The sequence below is a fragment of the Dermochelys coriacea genome, chromosome 14 (genome assembly GCF_009764565.3).
Source record: "Dermochelys coriacea isolate rDerCor1 chromosome 14, rDerCor1.pri.v4, whole genome shotgun sequence".
NCBI classification, from domain to species: Eukaryota; Metazoa; Chordata; order Testudines; family Dermochelyidae; genus Dermochelys; species Dermochelys coriacea.
The window spans coordinates 39725925-39745559 of NC_050081.1; the positions used below are offsets into that span (position 1 = coordinate 39725925).

A 19635-nucleotide genomic window follows, 5' to 3' on the forward strand; every position below is an offset into this window, starting at 1 on the left:
CAGCCCCAGGGCGTGAACTGGCTGGCTCGGGGCAGGGTGTGACGAAGCGGGACTGTTCTTAATGTTTCCTCTGAATATTGTGGGGGTGCCTCAGTTTCCCCTATGTTTCATAGTTTCGTAGGGAGCAGTTCCAGAGCATCGCCCAGGGACTCCGTGACAACTGGTGGCAGCGGTGGGATGTACTGCACTCCGTGGATGGCGCTTCCTGCAGTAAGTGACTGGGGAGCAGTAAAACGAAGGGGGGTTGACGAGGACCAGGCATGCTGAAGGCTCAGAGAGGAGGAGTTTCGGGGGATGGTTAACCCTTGGGAGTGTGTGACCAGCGAGAAGTACTGTGCAGTAATGGGGTCCCCCTGGGGACTGCGGTGAGCAGTCTCACGTGCGGAGGAGTCTGCAGCTCGACCCTGGCAAAGAGGTGGTGACCTCGAGAAGGGCTGGCACCCTAGGGGCTCTCCCTGGAAACCATAGGGAGCTGAGAGCACACAGGCCTGTGAGTCCACAACAACTTGGGGACAGCGGAGTGATGGCCTGTCACCATCTCCTTAGGAAGGACATTGTAACCCTGTGCAAAAAGAGAGGGTTGTGCATTGGAAAGTTCACCAAGGCACAGTTCATCGTGCAGCTGGAGGAGGATGATCACTCTAAGGAGCAGATTCCTGACCCAAATGGGGCTATAGTAGGATCTGGGAGCAGCTGGAGTGGTAGCCAGGCATCCCCAAGACTCCTGTCTCCGACCAGACGAGGGTCTTCACGATCAGGTTCCCCACCAGGGGATCAGAGACGGACGGGATTGGAGCTGAGTCCGAGAGAGCGAGAGGACTGTGAGAGACAGCGAGAGCCCAAGAAAGAGCTGCAGAAGCAGCAGCAGCATGAACTGGCGATGGTGGAGCAGAGAGGCAGAGGGGACCTCCCAGGGGTGAGTGGGGATAGACCCCAGGGTGCCAGTTCCGCAGGGAATCTCGAGACTAAAATTGCTGCCCCTGGTTAAGGGGGGGGGGATGTGGATGCCACCTCACTGCCTTTGAGCAGGCTGGTGATTTGAACCAGGGGACCCTGCGGAACAGCCCCAATATCTAGCTCCCTTGCTGGGTCCCAAGGCCATAGACACCGTCAGCCAGATGAGTGGGGAGGTGGACAGGCTCCCACTCCTGACCCCAACCTATATGTCTGTGTGGAGTCTCCTGGGACCAGACCCCTCGGACCTCCAGTGGGGTCGGAAGGTGATGGTCAATGGGGAGACATTCCTGGGGTGTCGAGATCCTGGGACAGAGGGAACTGTTGTCAGGCCCTGGGTGGTGCAACCACAGATGTTGAGGGGCTGTGTGAGGGTCCCAGGGAAGCCCCTGCCCTGCCTATGGCCCAGATCCCTGTGCAGACCCAGGAGGGGTGGGGCTGGCTGGTCGTTGGGGTTCTCCAGGATACCAGCTGCGAGACCCTGTTGGGGGGTGACTGTGTCTCTTTGGGACAGGATCCAGGCCCTGCTCCTGTAACGGCCAAGGGTTTGAATTTGAATCCAGGGAACCAAATCAGTGGAAAGGGAAACGGTCAGTGAAAATGCAGATGACCTGGCTGGCAGCGGGGAGGAGCTGCTAGGCTCAGGATACCTGCCTGCCTGTAACCAGACCCCTGGGGCTGGGTGGGACAGAGAGATGTTCCCTGCCCCCTTGCACACCAGAGAGGGAGCTCAGGCTGGCTCTGATGCAGTGAGGAAAGCAGGGAGCTCGCTGCCTACCCCCACTGGGACAGCAAGGGCAGCGCTGAGCACAGTGGGAGCTGAGACCCCAGCTGAGCGCGGGGAGACACAGGCAGGGCAGGGGATCTGTTGGAGTGGCAAGGTGCTTGGTAAGGAAAGTCTGGGGGGAGACACAGGCAGGGCAGGGGATCTGTTGGAGTGGCAAGGTGCTTGGTAAGGAAAGTCTGGATGAGCCTAGGCAGCCTTGTGAGCTGATGGCTTTGTCTAGTCAGCCGGGTGGGAAGGCGAGGAGAGTGGAAGACGAGTGTCCCTGCACCTTACCTGTTACCTGGGTGGAGAATTGGGACAGGGAAGGAACGTGCCTGTGTCTGTCAGGGGTATTGACTTGTCTATGGAGGGAGCTACTATGGTCTCCAAGCCCTTGTCTGTGAACAGCCCTGTGTGCTGGGACCAGGGGAATGATCCCAAGCTGGGTGTCTGGGAAAGGAGAAAGTGCCTCCGGCTCTGCTTTGTCTGTGGAGCAGACAGAAGGGGCCTTTCAGCCTGGGATGGTGGAGAATAGTGCAGTTGTCTCAGAGTTGGTTCTGGATTCAGCTAAAGCCCAGGAAAGGAATGGCCCTAAGTTTGTGTCTGCTCGGGAGAATGGCGCCGTAACTAGGTCGCCTCCAGTTAGTGCCTATGTAAAATCCCAGAGACCAGACAATTCTGGTGCTTGTATTTTCCTGTTGCTAGTGTGTGGTTGGGAAAGGCTGTAGCAACTCTGTCTAATCAGGGTGAGATCCTAGCCAGGGCACAAGGAGAGCAGAAAGGTGATTTGATTATGTTACCGACTGAGGGTGTGGAAACCTGTAGCAAGAAGGAAAAGATTCCTGAACTTGTGTGTGGCAAAGGGAAGGAGAAGGCTTCTAACCTTTTATCTAGGAAGTCTGTAAATTTGCCTGAAAGGGGATTGTGTAGGAATCCGCCTGATGGGCCAGAGGTAATTCTGGATGTAAGTGAGACCCAGAAAGAGTCTGTTGTTGCTCAGGAAAGTGTTCCTCTAGAGCAAGCCCTAGGTGAAGAGGGTTAGGGCAGAATTTCTGTGAAGGGTGAATTGTTGCATAGAAGAGCTCCTAGGGAAAGGAATCTTCATGGAGTCTTTGCAAGCAGTTTACTGCAACTGAAGGGTGTGAAAGTGATTTAATCAGGAAAGTTTCAGTTCCTAACAGCCAGAAATTTTCTGTTGTGAATGAAGCCACTGACTTTCCTGTTGAAAGATCCAGTGTGGATAGCTTTGAGAAGGTCTCAGGTGAAGTGAAAGCTGTTAAGAAAGTTAAACAGTCCTATGACGAAGTGGCTGTGTTTGGCCAGCTTGTTGGGGAGACACGGTTGTTGAGAAAGGGATGTCTCCATGCTAGTTCTGTAAGTGAACAGTATCTGGCCCAGGTCAAGATGGGGGCTCTTAACCAAGAGAGCCCAAATTGCAGCCCTCTAGACTGGAGTGCTGGAAGAAGACCCGATCCCAGTTTGACTCCTGGGGGTTTTGGGGTGGCAAAAGGGCACGGGCTGCATAAACCTTCCCATATGCGGCATGCGAGTGCTATCGACCACCCCTGACCTAAGGGAGGGCGTGAAACTGGAAGGGCCTGGTGTAACTCCCACCAAGGAATGGGAGAGATGCTGGGGCATCCATGGCAACGTTGGTGGCTTCAAACTTCCCCAGGTCACTGGCTAAAGTGACCCCGCTCAGTTCAGTCTCGAAGGGGGAAGAGATGTGACGAAGCGGGACTGTTCTTAATGTTTCCTCTGAATATTGGGGGGGTGCCTCAGTTTCCCCTAGGCAGTTCTTAAGTATCTAGATGGTGGGATGAGGGTGTGTGATCATTGCAGAGCCCTAGAGGGCAGGTGTGTGCAGGGGTCTGGACACAGAGAATGGCCGACACCCTGTTTCCTGGCAACGGATGGCCTAGATCCTTCCCCCCTGCAAGGTGAGAGCTAAAGGTTAGAAAACAAAGGAATCAGGTGACCTTCTGGCCCGTGAAAGGGACAAAGCCCGGGGGCGGGGGGCTGGAGAGAGTTTCAGTTTGGGGCTGGCTGGGGACATGGAGTGAAATGCAGATGGGGTTGTCTGACTCACTGCCCCCCAAAATGGACCCGCTGAGGGGTTCTGTTCTCTACACCTACAAGCTCTGTTTCAGACCATGTTCCTGTCGTCTAATAAACCTTCTGTTTTACTGGCTGGCTGAGAGTCACGTCTGACTGCGGAGTGGGTTGCAGGACCCTCTGGCTTCCCCAGGACCTCGCCTGGGCGGACTGGCTGTGGGAAGCGCACGGAGGGGCAGAGGATGCTGAATGCTCCGAGGTCAGACCCAGGAAGGGGGGAGCCGGGTGAGCTGTGTGCCCTGCAGACAGGCTGCTCCCAGAGAGGAGACTTCCCCAGAGTCCTGCCTGGCTTCATAGGGAGCAGCACCAGAGCATCGCCCGGGGACTCCATGACACAGGGAATGGGACACGGGGCCTTTCTAGGGGGCACCGACTCCCCCCCGACCCCAGGGCGGGGACTGGCTGGCTCAGGGGGACAGGGAATGGGGCATGCGGCCTTTCCCCTCTATGGGGCACTGGCTCCCACCCAGCCCCAGGGAGGGGACTGGCTGGTTTGGTGTGGGGCGGGAGGCATCCCTAGAGCTAAGAGGTTTCCCTGTCATTAGCTGCCGCACTCTGGGCTGGGCGTTTCGCTTGCTGCCTGGGACGTGAAGGAATTTCCTGCCCTTGGTGCCAGAGACGGCTTCACAAATCCCAGCCCCACCCTCCCCGCAATGAGATTCCCAGGGAGCCGGATTTGTGTGTGCGCTTGCGCGTGTCTGCTGACCCCTGCTGGCGGGGTCACTGTGGCTGAAGATGGGGTGGGTGCCCGGAGTGCAGGGGGGGTCTGTGTAGGTACAGGGGATTTTGTCCTGTGCCGGTCAGCGTCCCTATCACACAGTCTCTGGGACAGCAGACGCCTCTGCCCTGCTCCTGGGGGACAGCAAGAGGAGAAGGGTGACCTGGGCAGGGGAGGGGGGCCCAGACAGTCCCATCACTTACCCTCTTCCCTGGAGGGCCTGGGGGGCCATTCTCTCCTGTCGGGCCTGGCGAGCCCTAGAGAGAGAGAGAGAGAGCTGGAGTTAGGAGAACAAATCTAATCCAGAACATCACAGAAAGGGGAACCCGGAGAGGTGGGGAATCAGATCCAGAACATGAGGGAAAGGAGAACCCAGGGATGGGGGGGGTCTGATCTGGAACAGGGGAACCCGAAGCAGGCTGGGGGCAGATACAATCAGAGAGGGGGGGATCCGGAACATCGGAGGCGGGTTCCAATCCAGAACATTGGAGGGGCCAATCAGGAAAGTCGGAAAGAAAGGAATCCAGAGAGGGACCCGATCTGGAAATTGGGGAGCGTACGGAGTCTGATCAGACTGTTGGGGAGACTTGGAGGGGGGAGGGCAGATCCCGTCCGGAGCGCTGGGGACACAGGTGGGGTGTCCAGTCCAAATGTCAGGGGAGATCCACTCCAAACCGTTGGGAGGGGACCCCATCAGGGCCCTGCTCCAGAGCCCTGGTCACTCACCAGCTGACCGGGTTCCCCATCCTCGCCTTGCTCGCCCTTTGCCCCATCCTGGCCCTGGAGGGGGAAAACAAGCCCTGAGTCAGCAGGAGGCCTCAGCAGGGACCCCAAACTCAGCTGCATTCCCCCTGGATCCCCACCCGACCTCCAAGCACCTCCCCTGCCCCCAGACTGCAGGGACCTGGAAGACAATGCATGGGACTGATACTTACCCTGGGGCCCATTTCACCTGGGGGGCCCGGATCCCCTGGGAAACCAACAGGACCCTGGAAGAGACAGGAATTAATTAGCCTGAGCCACCACCTCCTACAGCCAGGCACAGAACCTAGGAATCCTGGTTCCCAACACCCTGCACCCCGCCAACCCGATCTAACCTAGACCCCACTCCCCTCCCAGAGCTGGGATAGAACCCAGGAGTCTTGGCTCCCAGCCCACCTGTTCTAATTCCCTGAACCCCACTCCCCCAGAACCCAGGAGTCCTGGCTCCCAGCCCCCCGTTCTTATTCCCTGCACCCCACTCCTCTCCCAGAGCTGGAGATAGAACCCAGGAGTCCTGGCTCCCCCTCCTCCGGTCTCTGCGCCGCATCACTCACAGGGTTCCCCTTGGGCCCATCATCTCCGGGGGGCCCTTTCCCTCCAGGTGGTCCAGCTGCGCCGGCAGCTCCCGTTTCTCCTTTCTCCCCTCGCTCTCCTCGCGGGCCCTGGGAAGGAGACAGAGCATGGGGGGGGGTGTCACTCAGTGTGGGGTCCGTGAGGAGGGGGAAGATGGGGGGAGTGGCCTGGCTGAGAGCAGAGATCTGGGGGTCAGCTCTAGGGGAGGGGTCCCAGCCCCAGTATCCCTTGGGGGGGTCCCCCACGTGTGCGGGGGAAGGAGTCTCTTCTGGGGGGGCCTATCTTGGGGGAGTGGTCCTGGCCCCAGAGTCTCTGCGGTGGGATCCACAGCCAGGAAGCGGGGAGCACTCCAGACTTGGGGGGGTTCCTGTTGAAAGAAAGGGGCTCTGGGGTGGTCCTCACTGGGTGGGGGAAAGGCCAGGCCCGGCCCAGCCCTGGGTCTCCCCACACAAGGCATGGGGACAGATGGGCCCTGCGAGTCCTTTGGCCGGGGGAAGCAGTGCTCTGGGGGCCCCTGACAGAAGACACCCCCCAAGAAGGGGTCCCTGGCTGGAGGCTGACAGCTCTAGGTGGGCCTTAATAAGGAAGAGACAAATGTGGGGAGCTGTCCACTGATTCCCATAGCGGGCAGGGCCCCAGTAGAGGGGATGAAGGAGGGCTCGGGGGGCTCCTTGGTGGGGGACGGAGCAAGGGCGTCCCATGGGATAGGGGCTGGGCCGCCAGGTGGGGGCAAGGACCCGGGGGAGCCCCAGGGGGATAGGAGAGGGACAAAAGGGGGGAGGGAGTTTCCCAGGGGGGTTAGTAGCTGTGCTGCCAGGTAGTATGTGCAAGGGAGCAGGGGCGGGGGGACCCGAAGACTCACCTTGACTCCTGGCTCCCCGGGGATGCCGGGGGCCCCCGAATCGCCAGGCTCACCCTGAAATGAGAGAGACGTCAGCGCTCGCGCTCCGACCGGTCCCCCTCTGGATGGTCCCAGGGGCCACAGCGCGGCAGCACCCGACAGCAACCCACAGGGCCCCCCACTCCCCTCCCCTTCCCTCCCAGAGCTGGGACAGAACCCAGGAGTCCTGCTCCAGCCCCACATTCCCCTGGGAGCATGGTGGTGAGTCCCTTTGACCCCTGCAGTCTGTGCCTCCGAGTCCCCCCATGCGTCCCCTCCCTTCACGGGCTATGGGGAGAACAGGGTCGCCTGCACTGCCCTCTGCATGCTCTGCACAAGAACAGTGACTCATCCAGTCTCAGGCTGCAGGGCGGCGGGGTCAGGAAGGGATTTGCTCCCCGAGACTCAATTGGCCAGCTGTCTCTGGGGCTTTTCCTCGGAAGCATCAGGGCTTGGCCCAGCTGAAGACAGGGCACCATACGGTGGGGACTGGTGCTCTGAGCGTCTCCAGAGACACCTCTGGCTGGCTGCTGAGTCTGGCTCACAAGCTGGGGGTCCCCAGATTGGGGGCAGGGAAGGAATCTCCCCCAGGATAAACAGGCAGGGCCCTTGCGGAGTTTCCCATTCCCCTGCAGCATGGGTTGTGGGTCACCGGCTGGGCTCAGCGGATCGGGTCCCTGCCATCTCAGGGGTGTCGGCCCTTGGGGCCCCTGGGGCCCTCCTGGGCTCTGCTGTTGCATCCCCAGGCTTGGTCCCCTGAGAGCTGACACGTGTCAGTCCAGCCAGGTCACGGGGCTGGGCACAGGGTGACAGGGAGCGATTCTCTGCCCGCTTCTGTCCAGGGGCCAGGCTGGAGCGAATGGGCCCTTCTGGCCTTGAACTCCATGAAATCTACCAGCCCCACTGCCCCTCCGCACCCCCCGAGGGCTGGGAGAGAACCCAGGTGTCCTGCCACCACCTACCTTCTCTCCAGGGGGGCCCAGGTTGCCAATGCCTCCAGGGCCACCTTGGGGTCCCTGCAGGGGGAGAGAGCAGAGCTGGTTACCTCCGGGGACACCCTGGGCAGGGCTGACAGGGGTGGGGGGCGGGGGCGGCACTTACGTGAGCTCCGGAGGGTCCAGCTGGGCCACGTGGCCCCGGGGGTCCTGGGGGGCCCTGTGGGGAGAAAGAACAAGGTGAGGGGAGCTCTGGGACATTCCCACCTGGAGGGGGAACTGGGCATGGGGGGCAGCCACGGTCACTTACCATGGGGCCCACATCACCTGTCTCACCCTTTTCCCCTGCCGGGCCCGGCAGACCCTAAGGAGAGACAGAGAGCATCAGTGTGGGGCACATCTGAACTGGGGGGAGAGGGCAGATCAAGAGGCACATCTGGATCGAGGGAGATGGGGGAAGCAGGCAGCACATCTAGATTTGGGATGAAGAGGGTCCTAGACCTAGGACACATCTGGATCTGGAGGATGGGGGGCAGAGATGGAGGGACACATCTGGATTCAGGATGGGATGGTGGCCCAAAAGGAGGGAAACATCTGGATCCAGGTAAGTGGGGAAGAGGGCACACAGGGATAGCTTCCCCCACCTCCCAAAACAGCTGGCTTGGGAGTGGGACCCAGCAACAACTGGCCAGTGGTCACACCTTCATGCTGTCCAGCAGTTTGGGACAGGAAGTGAAGGGGAATCCTGTCCCCAGCTAGAACTGCACCATGGGGCAGGTTTTACTTAGGGAGGACGGACTGTGTGGCTAGGGCTGGGGCCATGGCTAGGTAGGGGAGCTCGGGTCAGGTCTGGGTCCAGGGGAGAGGGCGGAGACAGGTGGGAGATATAGAGCATAGGGGTGGGGCCAAGTGCAGGTGCAGGGGCAAGGCCAGGGCACCGGAGTGGCTCAATGGGGGACAGAGGGGGCAACCCTGCAAGGCCAGTGACAGGCCCCACTCACCTGCAGCCCGATGGGGCCAGGCGGCCCGTTGAATCCACGGGTTCCTTCGTCGCCCTTCGCCCCAAAGTGGCCCTGGGGGCCCCGAGCACCCGGCTCCCCATCAGCCCCCTCGACACAGACACGAGAGACAGTGAGACAGGCTGCGAGCAGCCCCAGGGAGACGGGACTCAATGAGTGGGCAGGGGAGTGGGGGGAGGTCTCGGCGCTGTGGGAGCAGCGGGAAACACTACCACCACCATTCCTCCTTGATGGGACCCCCTGGAATCCCACTCACACTCCATCAGTGCGCTATGGGGCCCCTGTGCCATCAGGAACCAAGCACCTCACCCCATGGCATGAGTGAGAGGCCAGGACACTGCGCTGCCAGGAGACAGGGACCCTCCACCCAGCATGGAGCAGACTGGGCTCCGTCGCCCTCAGCTACGCCCCCCCTCCCGCAGGGAGCCAACCCGGCTCCATCACCCAGGCCCTGCACAGAGCCAACCCGGCTCCCTCATCCAGCTTGGCAAACAGCAGACCCAGCTCCATCACCCTCAGCTCTGCCCCCCGGCCCAGCATGGAGCCAACCCAGCTCCATTGCCCCCACCCTGCACAGAGCAGACCCAGCTCCATCCCCCTGCCCTGAACGGGGCTAACCAGCTCCATCCCCTGCCCTGCATGGAGCCAACTCAGCTCCGTCGTCCCACCCTGCCCCGTGCTACCAGCTGCAGGGACCCCCCACCCTGTACTGCAGGAGGCTATCTGAGGGGTGCAAGGTACTTACAGCTGCTCCAGGCTGCCCGACTGGGCCCATGGGACCTGGGGGGCCTGGGGGACCCTGGAAGGAAGGAGACGGGGGTCAGTGGTGCTGAGACACAGAGATACCCCAGGCAGGAAGTGGGGGGGGGTCACCCCCGTCTGGAGTCAGGGGAGCCTCAAGCTCATACTCACATGCTCTCCCTTGTTGCCTTTGCCACCCTTCTGGCCTGGCTCACCCACCTCGCCCTGCGGAGAGAGGAGAAGGGGGGTTTAGCCCATTGCCGCATGCAGGGTCAGGACACAGACACAGACAGGGCCTTACCTTGTCGCCATCCTCACCAGCACCCCCTGGGGGCCCCGCTGGGCCAGGCAGCCCAATGGGACCCTGGACTCCGTCACGGCCAGCGGGGCCTATGGGACCTTTCTCACCCTAGGGAGAAACAGAGCGGAGTGAGGTGCACAGAACCCAGGAGTCCTGGCCTCAACCCATCCCCCATTGTAACCCACCTGATCCCACTCCCCTCCCAGTACTGGGGACAGAACCCAGGAGTCCTGGCTCCCAGCCCCCCCGCTCTAACCACTACACCCCGCTCCCCTTCCAGAGCTGGGATAGAACCCAGGAGTCCTGGCTCCCAGCCCCCCCTGCATCCGACTAAGCCCCACTCCCCCCATGCCCTCTGTGCCCCCTACTCACAGGAACTCCTTTCTCTCCAGCGGGGCCTGGGGGCCCTTGGGGGCCCGGTCTGCCTGGGGGTCCGATGGGGCCACCCTGCCCAGGGCCACCTCTCTCGCCGGGGGAGCCCTGGGGGGAGAGAGAGGAGGAGTCACTTGCTGCCCCCAACAGCAGGGTCCCCCCGACACACATCGCGGGGACCAGGATCAGGGGTGAGGAAGGGGATGGATCGGGGGGTTAGAGGTCGGAGGTTAGGGAGGAGAGGGGCTGATGGGGGAGGGAGGAAAGGGAGGTCAGAGAAGGGTTGGGGAGGTGGGGGCCTAGGGGAATAGTTGGGGGGAAGGAGTTGAGGGAGGGGCTGGCATGAGGGTCCCCACATCATACTCACTGCGGGTCCTGGGGGTCCGGCCGGCCCCTCATTCCCTTTCAGCCCTGTGCCGCCCTGCGGGAGAGAAGCATAGGTAGAGCCTGCTGGCACCGGGGACGGGCTGGGGGCATTGGGGGGGGCGGGTACTCACCGGGGTGCCAGGCAGCCCACGCTCACCGGGGAAACCGCGCAGTCCAGCCGGGCCGTCTTTCCCAAGCGCTCCCGGGGGGCCAGGGTCTCCCTGCGCCGGGGGAAGGAGAAGGAGGATTAGGTGGGTCCCGCTCCCTGCAGCACAGTGCCCCCTAGCACCGCACTGGAGCATCACAGCTCCTTACCTTGGTTCCTTCTTTCCCAGAGGGTCCTGACAAGCCCTGCTCTCCTGGGGGTCCGGGAGGGCCTGGGTGACCTCTCTCCCCCATTGGACCAGACTCCCCAGAGGCGCCCTAGTGCGGGGGGAGACAAGAAACAGTGTGAGATCTTCAGGGATTGGGCCAGACCCTTCGACCCCTGCCTCTTCCACCACCGGGGGGAGCTGCTGAGTAACTGCACCCTGTAGGCATAGCCGCTCCCAGCCCACCCTGGAAACCCCCACCACCCGGCTTCTTACCTGAGGTCCCACCACCCCTGGGGGGCCAGGGGGGCCCGTCTTGCCTTGGAAACCCTGAAAGACAGAGAGAGATGGGGGCATTAGCATGAGCCATGGCAGATGGCTCTGCCCCCCACCCCCCAAGTGTAAGTGGAGAGTCACATAGGAGTGAGCGAGGAGTAACACAGGGAAGTGTGAGGAGTAACCATGGAGTATCCAGAGTGTAACACATGAGCGTGCGAGGAGTAACAATGGTGAATCCAGAGTGTAACGTGAATTTATGAGCAGTAATATGGGCGTAAACAGAGACTAACATTAGAGTATGTGAGGAGTAATGCAGTGTAATACATCAGTATACAAGGATTCAAATGGGAATACCCTGAGAGTTACCTGGGCGTAAGAAAGGGGTAAAGTGGGAGTAACCAAGAGTAACAGCGGAGTGAACAGAGGGCAATGTGGGAGAGAGGAGTAATGTGGGAGTAACCAGAGTGCAATGCAGGAGTGAGAGAGGAACAATACAGGAGTATCCAGAGAGTAATATGTGAGCAACCAGAATGCAAAGCGGGAGTGAAAGAAGAGTAACAGGAGTATCCAAAGCGTAACATAGAAGCATATGAGGGGTAACATAGGAGTATCCAGAGAGTAATGTGGGAGTAATTTGGGGTAACGTGGGAGTAACCAGAGAGTAACACCAGAGTATGTGAAGTGTAATATGAGAGTAACATGAGAGTAATCAGAGAGTAACACGGGAGTAAGAAAGGAGTAACACGGGAAATAATCAAAAAGTAACAAGGTACTATGTGAGGAGTAATGAGGGAGTTTTCAGAGGTAGCCTGGAGTTACTTAGGTGTAACCCAGGAGGAACCAGAGTGTAACACGGGAGGAACCACAGAGTAACACAGGGGTAAGAGAAAAGTATCCAAAGCCCAACAGTGCAGTAACAGAGACACATACGACTTCTCCTCGCTGACCGGGATGCCCAGGAAGCCCATCCTTGCCAGGGGGGCCCTGTAGGGAGGAAAACGGAGAGGTCAGTGAGGCAGGGGGAGATCGCAGGGGGAGGGAACTGGGGAGCAGTCAGGAGGGCAGGAGAGCCAGCTGGGGGGCCAGGGAGCAGGCGGGTGGGAATGGCAGTGGGAGAGGGCTAGGATGCAGGCAGGAAGGCTGGAAAGCAGGTGAGAGGGGGCCGAGAAGCCAGCAGGGAGGCTGGAGAGCAGGTTTGGGGTAACTTGGATGCAGGGGGAGGGGACTTGCAGAGGGGCAGGGGAGCCAGTAGGTAGGCTATGTTACTCACTGGTGGTCCTTTGGGTCCTGGGAAGCCGTTTGGCCCCTGGGGGCCCGGGAGTCCCTGTGGAGAGCAGAGCGGAGGTTAGGGAGGCTGGGGAGGCAGGGACAACAATGCCTGGCCCCAGGGACACCAGCTGGAGGCCAGCACGGCCAGGGCCAGCCGTAGCGAGCGGGGGCCAGGCCAGTGTTGTACCGGGAGGCCAGCTGCACAAAGCCAGCCGTGTCGCACTGCAGTGACCTGTCCCTTGCACCAGGGAACTGCTGAGGCTGCTGTGCACCGTGCCGGACCCAGCAGCCGTGACTGGGGCCGTGTGAGCATTGCACTGCAGTGACCTGCTCCTCACACCAACAAATCTGGAGCCGGCTCACGGAGAGGCTGAACAGTGCTAGTGATGTTCGGACAGGGCAGGCTGCATGAGGCCCGGCGGTGGTGAGCAGAGGCCTAGTGCGAGTGTTGCACTAATGTGACCCATGCCTGGCACACCTGTCGCACAGGGCCCTGGAGAGGTGAACAGGAATGGGCACAAGGCAGGACAGGCTGCACGAGGCCCAGCAGTGGTGTTCCAGGCCCAGCTGGTGCAGCGAAGTGCGGTGCCCAGTGCCCAGGGCTATTTGCACATCCAGGTCCCCCCCATGCCACGCTCACACTCACCCTTTCCCCTGGAGGGCCATGGGGGCCGTCACCGCCAGAGGTGCCCTGCAGGGGGAGACAAATGTGTGGGGCAACCGGAAGCATGTCCCCTTCCAACACACACTGACATACGTGCACAAATGTGTACATTCATCCCTGTGCATGTACACACACCCATTTTCACACTCACACACACTCAGATGTACACAGATGCACAGAGACAGACACACAGGGACACGCACACATACGGGGACACACATATACACACACGGACACACACACAGGGACACAGAGAGATGCAGATGGGACACACACGCAGACAGGAGACACACACACACACGCACACAGGGACACACAAACACACACACACAAAGGAACACATTCAACCTTGCACGTTTGCATGCCCAGAGCCTGCTCACACACGCGGACCTCTGAGCCCTGCCCAGACCTAACCCTGCGACACACTGACCCCATCCCACCCCAACCCGACACTCAGACCAACAGACAGACCCTGTGTCCCAGCCCCTCCCCCAGCACTCACCTTTACCCCCAGCTTTCCAGTGGCTCCTCGTGGCCCCCGCTGGCCCCTGGGACCCTGGAGGAATGAGACAGAGGTGGGTGAGTGTCTGAGCCCTGGCTCTGACCCCTCCCATCCTCCAATCCCCACTTCCCGGGGGGCAGAACCCAAGCAACCCACACAGTGCCCTGGGGCTGTTCATGAGGATCTCAGGGGTAGAGGCAGCAGACAGGAGGGACCCACCAGCCACATAGGACACATGATGGGAACATGACCCCCAGCTCTGGTAGGGGAATGCTGGATCCCCCCCAACCCCAGATGGAAGGATTAAGGAGGGTAGGTGGAGGGGGATATTTGCCCCCCCACCAGAGAGGGGCCCAGTCCCGAAGCCCTGTGCCAAGGCAGGGTGGAGCCCAAAGGGGACACATCATGTATGAGTCAAGTTGGGGGGGTGAGCCCCATTGCAGGGGGCGTGGCTGGCTCCAGGGGTCATGGGCATGACCTCACTGGGGACTGGGTGAGGTGGGGATCCACGTGTGGGGCAGGGGCTGCGATGGGAGGCCTGCACTGGGCACAGATGGATAGGTGAACGGATGGATGGATGGATGGATGGATAGAAGAAAAGTGGATGGGAGAAGGAGGGGATGGATGTTTCAGATGGAGAAAGCAGAGGGAAGGATGGACAGACAGATGAGAAGGGACGGATCAAAGGGGATTGGGACTGAGGCAGGGATGGGAGGACGGAGGGCTGGATGGAAGGAGAACATAGATGGAAGAATGGACAGATGTGAAGAGATGGATCGCGGGGAGTGAGGATGGTTGGGGGAAGCCCAGAGACTTGGCTGCACTAACCCCCCTGCCTCCCGCACACACTCACCGAGGGGCCGCGCTCGCCCCGAGGCCCTGGCTTCCCGGATAGACCCTGCAACAGAGAGAGTCAGTGAGACACAGCCAGGGCATGGGCACCTGTGGGAGAACTCAGCCAGCCAGGGCCCTTCAGGGATCCATAATATACTGTGATGAAGCGGGACTGTTCCTAATGTTTCCTCTGAATAGTGTGGGGGTGCCTCAGTTTCCCCTAGGCAGTTCTTAAGTCTCTAGGGGGTGGGATAAGGGTGTATGATCGTTGCAGAGTCCTAGAGGGCAGGTTGTGCAGGGGTCTGGACACAGAGAATGGCCGACACCCTGTTTCCTGGCACCTGATAGCCTGGGCCCTTCCCCCCTGCAAGGTGAGAGCTAAAGGGTTGGAGAACAAAGGAATCTGGTGACCTCCTGGCCCGGGACAGGGACAAAGCCCATAGGAAGGGGGGGCTGGGGAGAGTTTCAGTTTGGGGCTGGCTGGGGACATGGAGTGAAGTGCAGATGGGGTTGTCTGGCTCACTGCCCCCGAAAATGGACCCAGCTGAGGGGTCCTGTTCTCTGCACCTACAAGCTCTGTGTTAGACCATGTTCCTGTCGTCTAATAAACCTTCTGTTTCCCCGGCTGGCTGAGAGTCCCATCTGACTGCGGAGTTGGGGGGCAGGACCCTCTGGCTTCCCCAGGATCCCGCCTGGGCGGACTGGCTGTGGGAAGCGCACGGTGGGGCAGGGGATGCTGAATGCTCCGAGGTCAGACCCAGGAAGGGGGGAGCCAGGTGAGCTGTGTGTCCTGCAGACAGGCTGCGCCCAGAGAGGAGACTCCCCCAGAGTCCTGCCTGGCTTCAGTAGGGAGCAGTTCCAGAGCATCGCCCAGGGCTCTGTGACATATTCCCACCCACGGAAAACACACAGAGACCCCCCCCATGCCCACCCAGCTCACACAGGAACCCCTCAGCCAGCCAGGGCCTGGCAGGGACCTCTAACACCCACCCCTGGAACCCGCCACCCAGAACCAACCCCCCTCTTAGCCCCCATAAAGACCCGCCCCATCCATGGCTCTGCAGGGCCCCCAACCCCACAGAACCTGCATAGGGATCCCCCAATCCAGGGCTCTACAGAGACCCCACCCATCGGACACCCCCAAGGACACCCTATTTGCAGCTCTACAGGGACCCCCAACTCCAACCCCCATGGGGACCCCACCCAGGGATTTGCAGACACCCCCACCTAGAACCACCTCCCCATTCAGCCCGTCCCTGGAAGACCCTCCCCCACCCCCCATCAGCCTCTCACTCTTCACCCAGACCCACTAGTAAGTCCCAGTTCCGATCCATCTCTGGTGGGTGTCAGCCCCACCCAGCAGGACCTGCACCCCCCCCCCACAGATCCTCCCAACAGTTTCCCCTGTGGCGATGCCTCCTGCAGAGGGAAACATGGACCCAACTCCCCTGGGGGGCAGTAGAGGGGAGCCATGCTGGGGTGCGGGGAGCCATGATGGAGGGTTACTCACCCGAGCACCCTTCTCACCATTGGTGCCAGGGAATCCAGGGAAGCCCTGAGATCCCTGCGGAGAGAGAAGAGATGGGGTTAGGGGGAGTGCTGGGGGGCAGAGTGGGGGAAGAGGGGGTAGACCCACCGTCCACAGCACTCACCTTCGGGCCTTGCCGTCCTGGGTATCCGGGAAGCCCTGGTACACCCAGCTTCCCCTGCAAGAGAGAGAGAGATGGGATTAGGGGAACGGGACATGGGGCCTTTCCCCTCTTGGGGGCACTGGCTCTGATCCAGCCCCAGGGTGGGGGGCTGGCTGTTCAGGGGAGCAGGTAATGGGACATGTGGCCTTTCCCCACTTGGGGGCGCCGTCTCCCATCTGGCCCCAGGGCAGGGACTGGCTGGCTCAGGGGGCAGGGAACAGGACACATGGGCAGGGGCCCACTCCCTCATGCTCGGCACTGCCCAGTCCCCATGCTGACCCCAGGGCAGGCCCCATGCTGTCCAGGCTCCTCACCTTCTCTCCCACCAGTCCGAGGGGACCCGGGTCGCCCGAGGGTCCAGTCCGGCCTTTGGGACCTTCTGGTCCATCCTCTCCTCTGGATCCTGGGACACCCACCTCGCCCTGCGGGTGCAGAGAGAACAGAGGGGTAGGTGAGACTGGCATCACCAGGAGCAGGCGGGTAGCGAGAGGCTCCGGGCATAAACTTACCCTGTCTCCTTTCACCCCGAAGTCGCCCTTGAACCCAGGGAATCCATCCTCACCCTGCACAGAAGACAGACAGACCGGTGACAGTCGTACATCCAGAGCGTTAAGGCCAGAAGGAACCAGCAGCTCAGCTGGTCCGATCTCCTCTATGTCACAGGCCACCAGCCCCACCCTGCCCCCGCACACTAACCCAGCACACGAAATGAGACCAAAGTGCCACAGCCCCCGGGAGACTGGACCGATACTTGCCACATGCTGAGAACAGGGGGGCCGAGGGGCACCAGAGCCTGAGACTCTGCAATGGCAGGAAGAGGGTAAAGTGAGAGACACCCCCTCCCCAGATAATCCTGGCCAGTGACCCACCCCCAGCTGCAGAGAAAGGTGAACCCCCCAGGTCACTGCCAGTCTCACCAGACCGGGGGGGGGTGTGTGAATTCCTGCCTGACCCCACCCCCGGCGATCAGCTGTAGCCTGCACATGGGCGCAAGGACCAGCCAGCCACGCCTGTGGATGAGATAATGCTGGGTGCCCCCTCAGCGCCCGGCCCTCCCTGTCCAGGTCCCATCTCCAGCTGGGGCTGGCCCTGACGCTGCAGAGGGAGGAGAGTTAAAACAAAAAACACAGAACACACTGGGGAGGGGGAAATCCCTTCCTGACCCCTGGTCAGGGGTCCGCAGCTAGGGAGAGATGTGCACCATTCCCCCAGCCTGGCACGAGGGGCCGCCGTGCACCATTCCCCCAGCCTGGCACGAGGGGCCGCCGTGCACCATTACCCCGCCTGGCACTAGGGGGCGCCGTGCACCATTACCCCGCCTGGCACTAGGGGGCGCTGGGCACCATTCCCCCAGCCGGGCACTAGGGGGCGCCGGGCACCATTCCCCCAGCCGGGCACTAGGAGGCGCCGGGCACCATTCCCCCAGCCGGGCACTAGGGGGTGCTGTGCGGTGCTGCCAGCATCATGTCCGACCTGCGGTTGAGGGTCGGGGAAGCAGAACTCACCTTCTCACCCTTGTGACCCTTCAGTCCCCGAATTCCATCCACGCCCTGGGAGAGACGGGGAGAGTTCAACAGGGTGAGCTGCACTGCAGAGACCAGCCACTGATCTAGGCAGAGAACCCAGGAGTCCTGGCTCCCAGCTCTCACTGGCCCCTGCTCTAATCCACTGGACCCCACTCCCCTTCCAGAGCTGGGACAAAACCCAGGAGTCCTGGCTCCCAGCCCCCCTGGTCTAACCCACTGGACCCCACTCCCCTCCCAGAGGTGGGAATAGAACCCAGGAGTCCTGGCTCCCAGCCCCCCTGGTCTAACCCACTGGACCCCACTCCCCTCCCAGAGCTGGGACAAAACCCAGGAGTCCTGGCTCCCAGCCCCCCTGGTCTAACCCACTGGACCCCACTCCCCTCCCAGAGGTGGGAATAGAACCCAGGAGTCCTGGCTCCCACTGGCTACAATCCTCTTGTCTTGTTTTCCACTCTAGCCAGAATCCTCTTCTCCCCTTGAGGGGCAGGGACCTCCTGGCTACACCCATCGTTACTAAGAATTGTGGGTAATATCCCAGTCCCAGAGAGTCACGCCAAGTCCTTGGACCAATCAGTCGCTTACCTTCACACCACGTGGGCCTGGGTAGCCAATTGGACCTTGGGGACCAGACGGACCCTGCAATGGAGAGAAATCAGACCAATCACAGGGGAGAGTCGCTGAGGTCCCTGCTCCCTCCTGGGGGGGGGTTAGAATCAGAGATGGGAGAAATGTCACCCCACTAACCCGGGGGCTCTGACCCCTGCACCTTGGGGGACAGGGTCTTAGCACCTCACCCCTAGCACCTGGGGGGTTGTGACTTGGCCTCCAAAGTCTGAAAGGGCTAGGACTGGCGGGAGGGGGGCTCGACCCCAGCGTCTGAGGGAGGAGGGGATATTGGGGTCTGGGGGGATGACAGGAAAGGGCAGGAGCGGTCGTTATCCCCTTACCTGGTTACCTTTGGTTCCTGGCGGACCTTCCTTCCCTGGATGCCCCTGAGAGGGAGGGAATGGGAAAGGGAGAAGACAGAGAGGGATGAATCATTAACACCAGCACCACAGCACTTAACTCCTGGGCGTTGCTCTGTCCCCCTGCCTAAGGAGCCACCCCAACATCCCACCCCCTGCTCCTGTGGAAAGGGCAGTGCCCCCTGCCTGTGGGGCAGGAATAGCCCTCGTCTGCCCAGCTCTGACCTGAACTTCTTTAACCAAGCGTCGGGGGACACCTGGCCTGCTAGGGGTGAATGGTCAGTGGTATGGGCTCACTTCCTGTTAAACATGACCACCATGTCTCACCCCATGAGCAGGGGTGCAAGTGGGGGGCCAACAGGAAGTGATGCTAGCTCACTTCCTGTTAAACATGGCCACCAGTCATTGCCCCATAGCGGGGAGGGGGCACTGCTCAAGAGCATCTCTGTGATGAGGGGGCCTCTACTGGAAATGTGCTAGCTCACTGCCTGTTAAGCATGGCTGCCCCAGGCCAGGAGTCAAGAAGAAATGGCACTGGCCCACTTCCTGTTAAATATGGCTGCCGGGCTCTTGCCCCAGGGGCAGGAGGGAACCATGCCGTGCAGGAGGCCAACAGTATGGACTCACTTCCTGTTAAATATGGCCACCGTATTGCCATTCCGGGGCTGAGGGAGTCTGGGGGCCAGGGTGCTAGGAGGAGAGGGTGAAAGAAAGGAGAGGAGGAGCTGGGGTGAGCAGGTTACTCACGGGAGGCCCGTCAGACCCCGGCATGCCGGGGAGGCCAGGTTTGCCTCTGGGACCCTGCAGAGAGAGAGAAAAGCAGAGCTCAGAGCTGGCAGAGCAGAGACCCTCATTGTGTGAGCCAGGCTGGTGCAGAGGGTGGGAGCTACATAACACCGGGGAGCAGGGTAGGTTTGGGGCACTCACCTTCTCTCCGGGGGGCCCCATAGCACCTTGTGGGCCAGGCAATCCCTGAAAGAGAGACACATCCGTCAGATCCAGCCCCCACTCCCCACCCAGAGCCAGGGAGAGACTCCAGGAGTCGCTCCCAGCTCTCCCTGCTCTAATCCACTGGACCCCACTCCCCACCCA

At 61.0% G+C, this 19635-nt stretch overlaps 1 protein-coding gene across 1 annotated transcript in view; it reads right to left on the reverse strand.

Moving 5' to 3' along the window:
- The window catches only part of COL11A2 (collagen type XI alpha 2 chain), a 64696-nt gene that overhangs the window by 10296 nt on the left and 34765 nt on the right, over positions 1-19635 (reverse strand). Inside the window, exons 23-53 of the mRNA XM_043496357.1 lie at positions 19471-19515; positions 19291-19344; positions 18526-18570; positions 18161-18214; positions 17558-17602; positions 16562-16615; positions 16367-16474; positions 16014-16067; positions 15872-15925; positions 14381-14425; positions 13528-13581; positions 13008-13052; positions 12363-12416; positions 12023-12076; positions 11090-11143; positions 10818-10925; positions 10634-10723; positions 10504-10557; positions 10137-10244; positions 9765-9872; positions 9635-9688; positions 9468-9521; positions 8705-8812; positions 8014-8067; positions 7870-7923; positions 7731-7784; positions 6751-6804; positions 5870-5977; positions 5489-5542; positions 5280-5333; positions 4757-4810 (exon numbers count right to left, since the gene is read on the reverse strand). Coding sequence (XP_043352292.1) covers positions 4757-4810; positions 5280-5333; positions 5489-5542; positions 5870-5977; positions 6751-6804; positions 7731-7784; positions 7870-7923; positions 8014-8067; positions 8705-8812; positions 9468-9521; positions 9635-9688; positions 9765-9872; positions 10137-10244; positions 10504-10557; positions 10634-10723; positions 10818-10925; positions 11090-11143; positions 12023-12076; positions 12363-12416; positions 13008-13052; positions 13528-13581; positions 14381-14425; positions 15872-15925; positions 16014-16067; positions 16367-16474; positions 16562-16615; positions 17558-17602; positions 18161-18214; positions 18526-18570; positions 19291-19344; positions 19471-19515 — 1989 coding nt within the window. The remainder of the gene's footprint in view (positions 1-4756; positions 4811-5279; positions 5334-5488; positions 5543-5869; positions 5978-6750; positions 6805-7730; positions 7785-7869; positions 7924-8013; positions 8068-8704; positions 8813-9467; positions 9522-9634; positions 9689-9764; positions 9873-10136; positions 10245-10503; positions 10558-10633; positions 10724-10817; positions 10926-11089; positions 11144-12022; positions 12077-12362; positions 12417-13007; positions 13053-13527; positions 13582-14380; positions 14426-15871; positions 15926-16013; positions 16068-16366; positions 16475-16561; positions 16616-17557; positions 17603-18160; positions 18215-18525; positions 18571-19290; positions 19345-19470; positions 19516-19635) is intronic.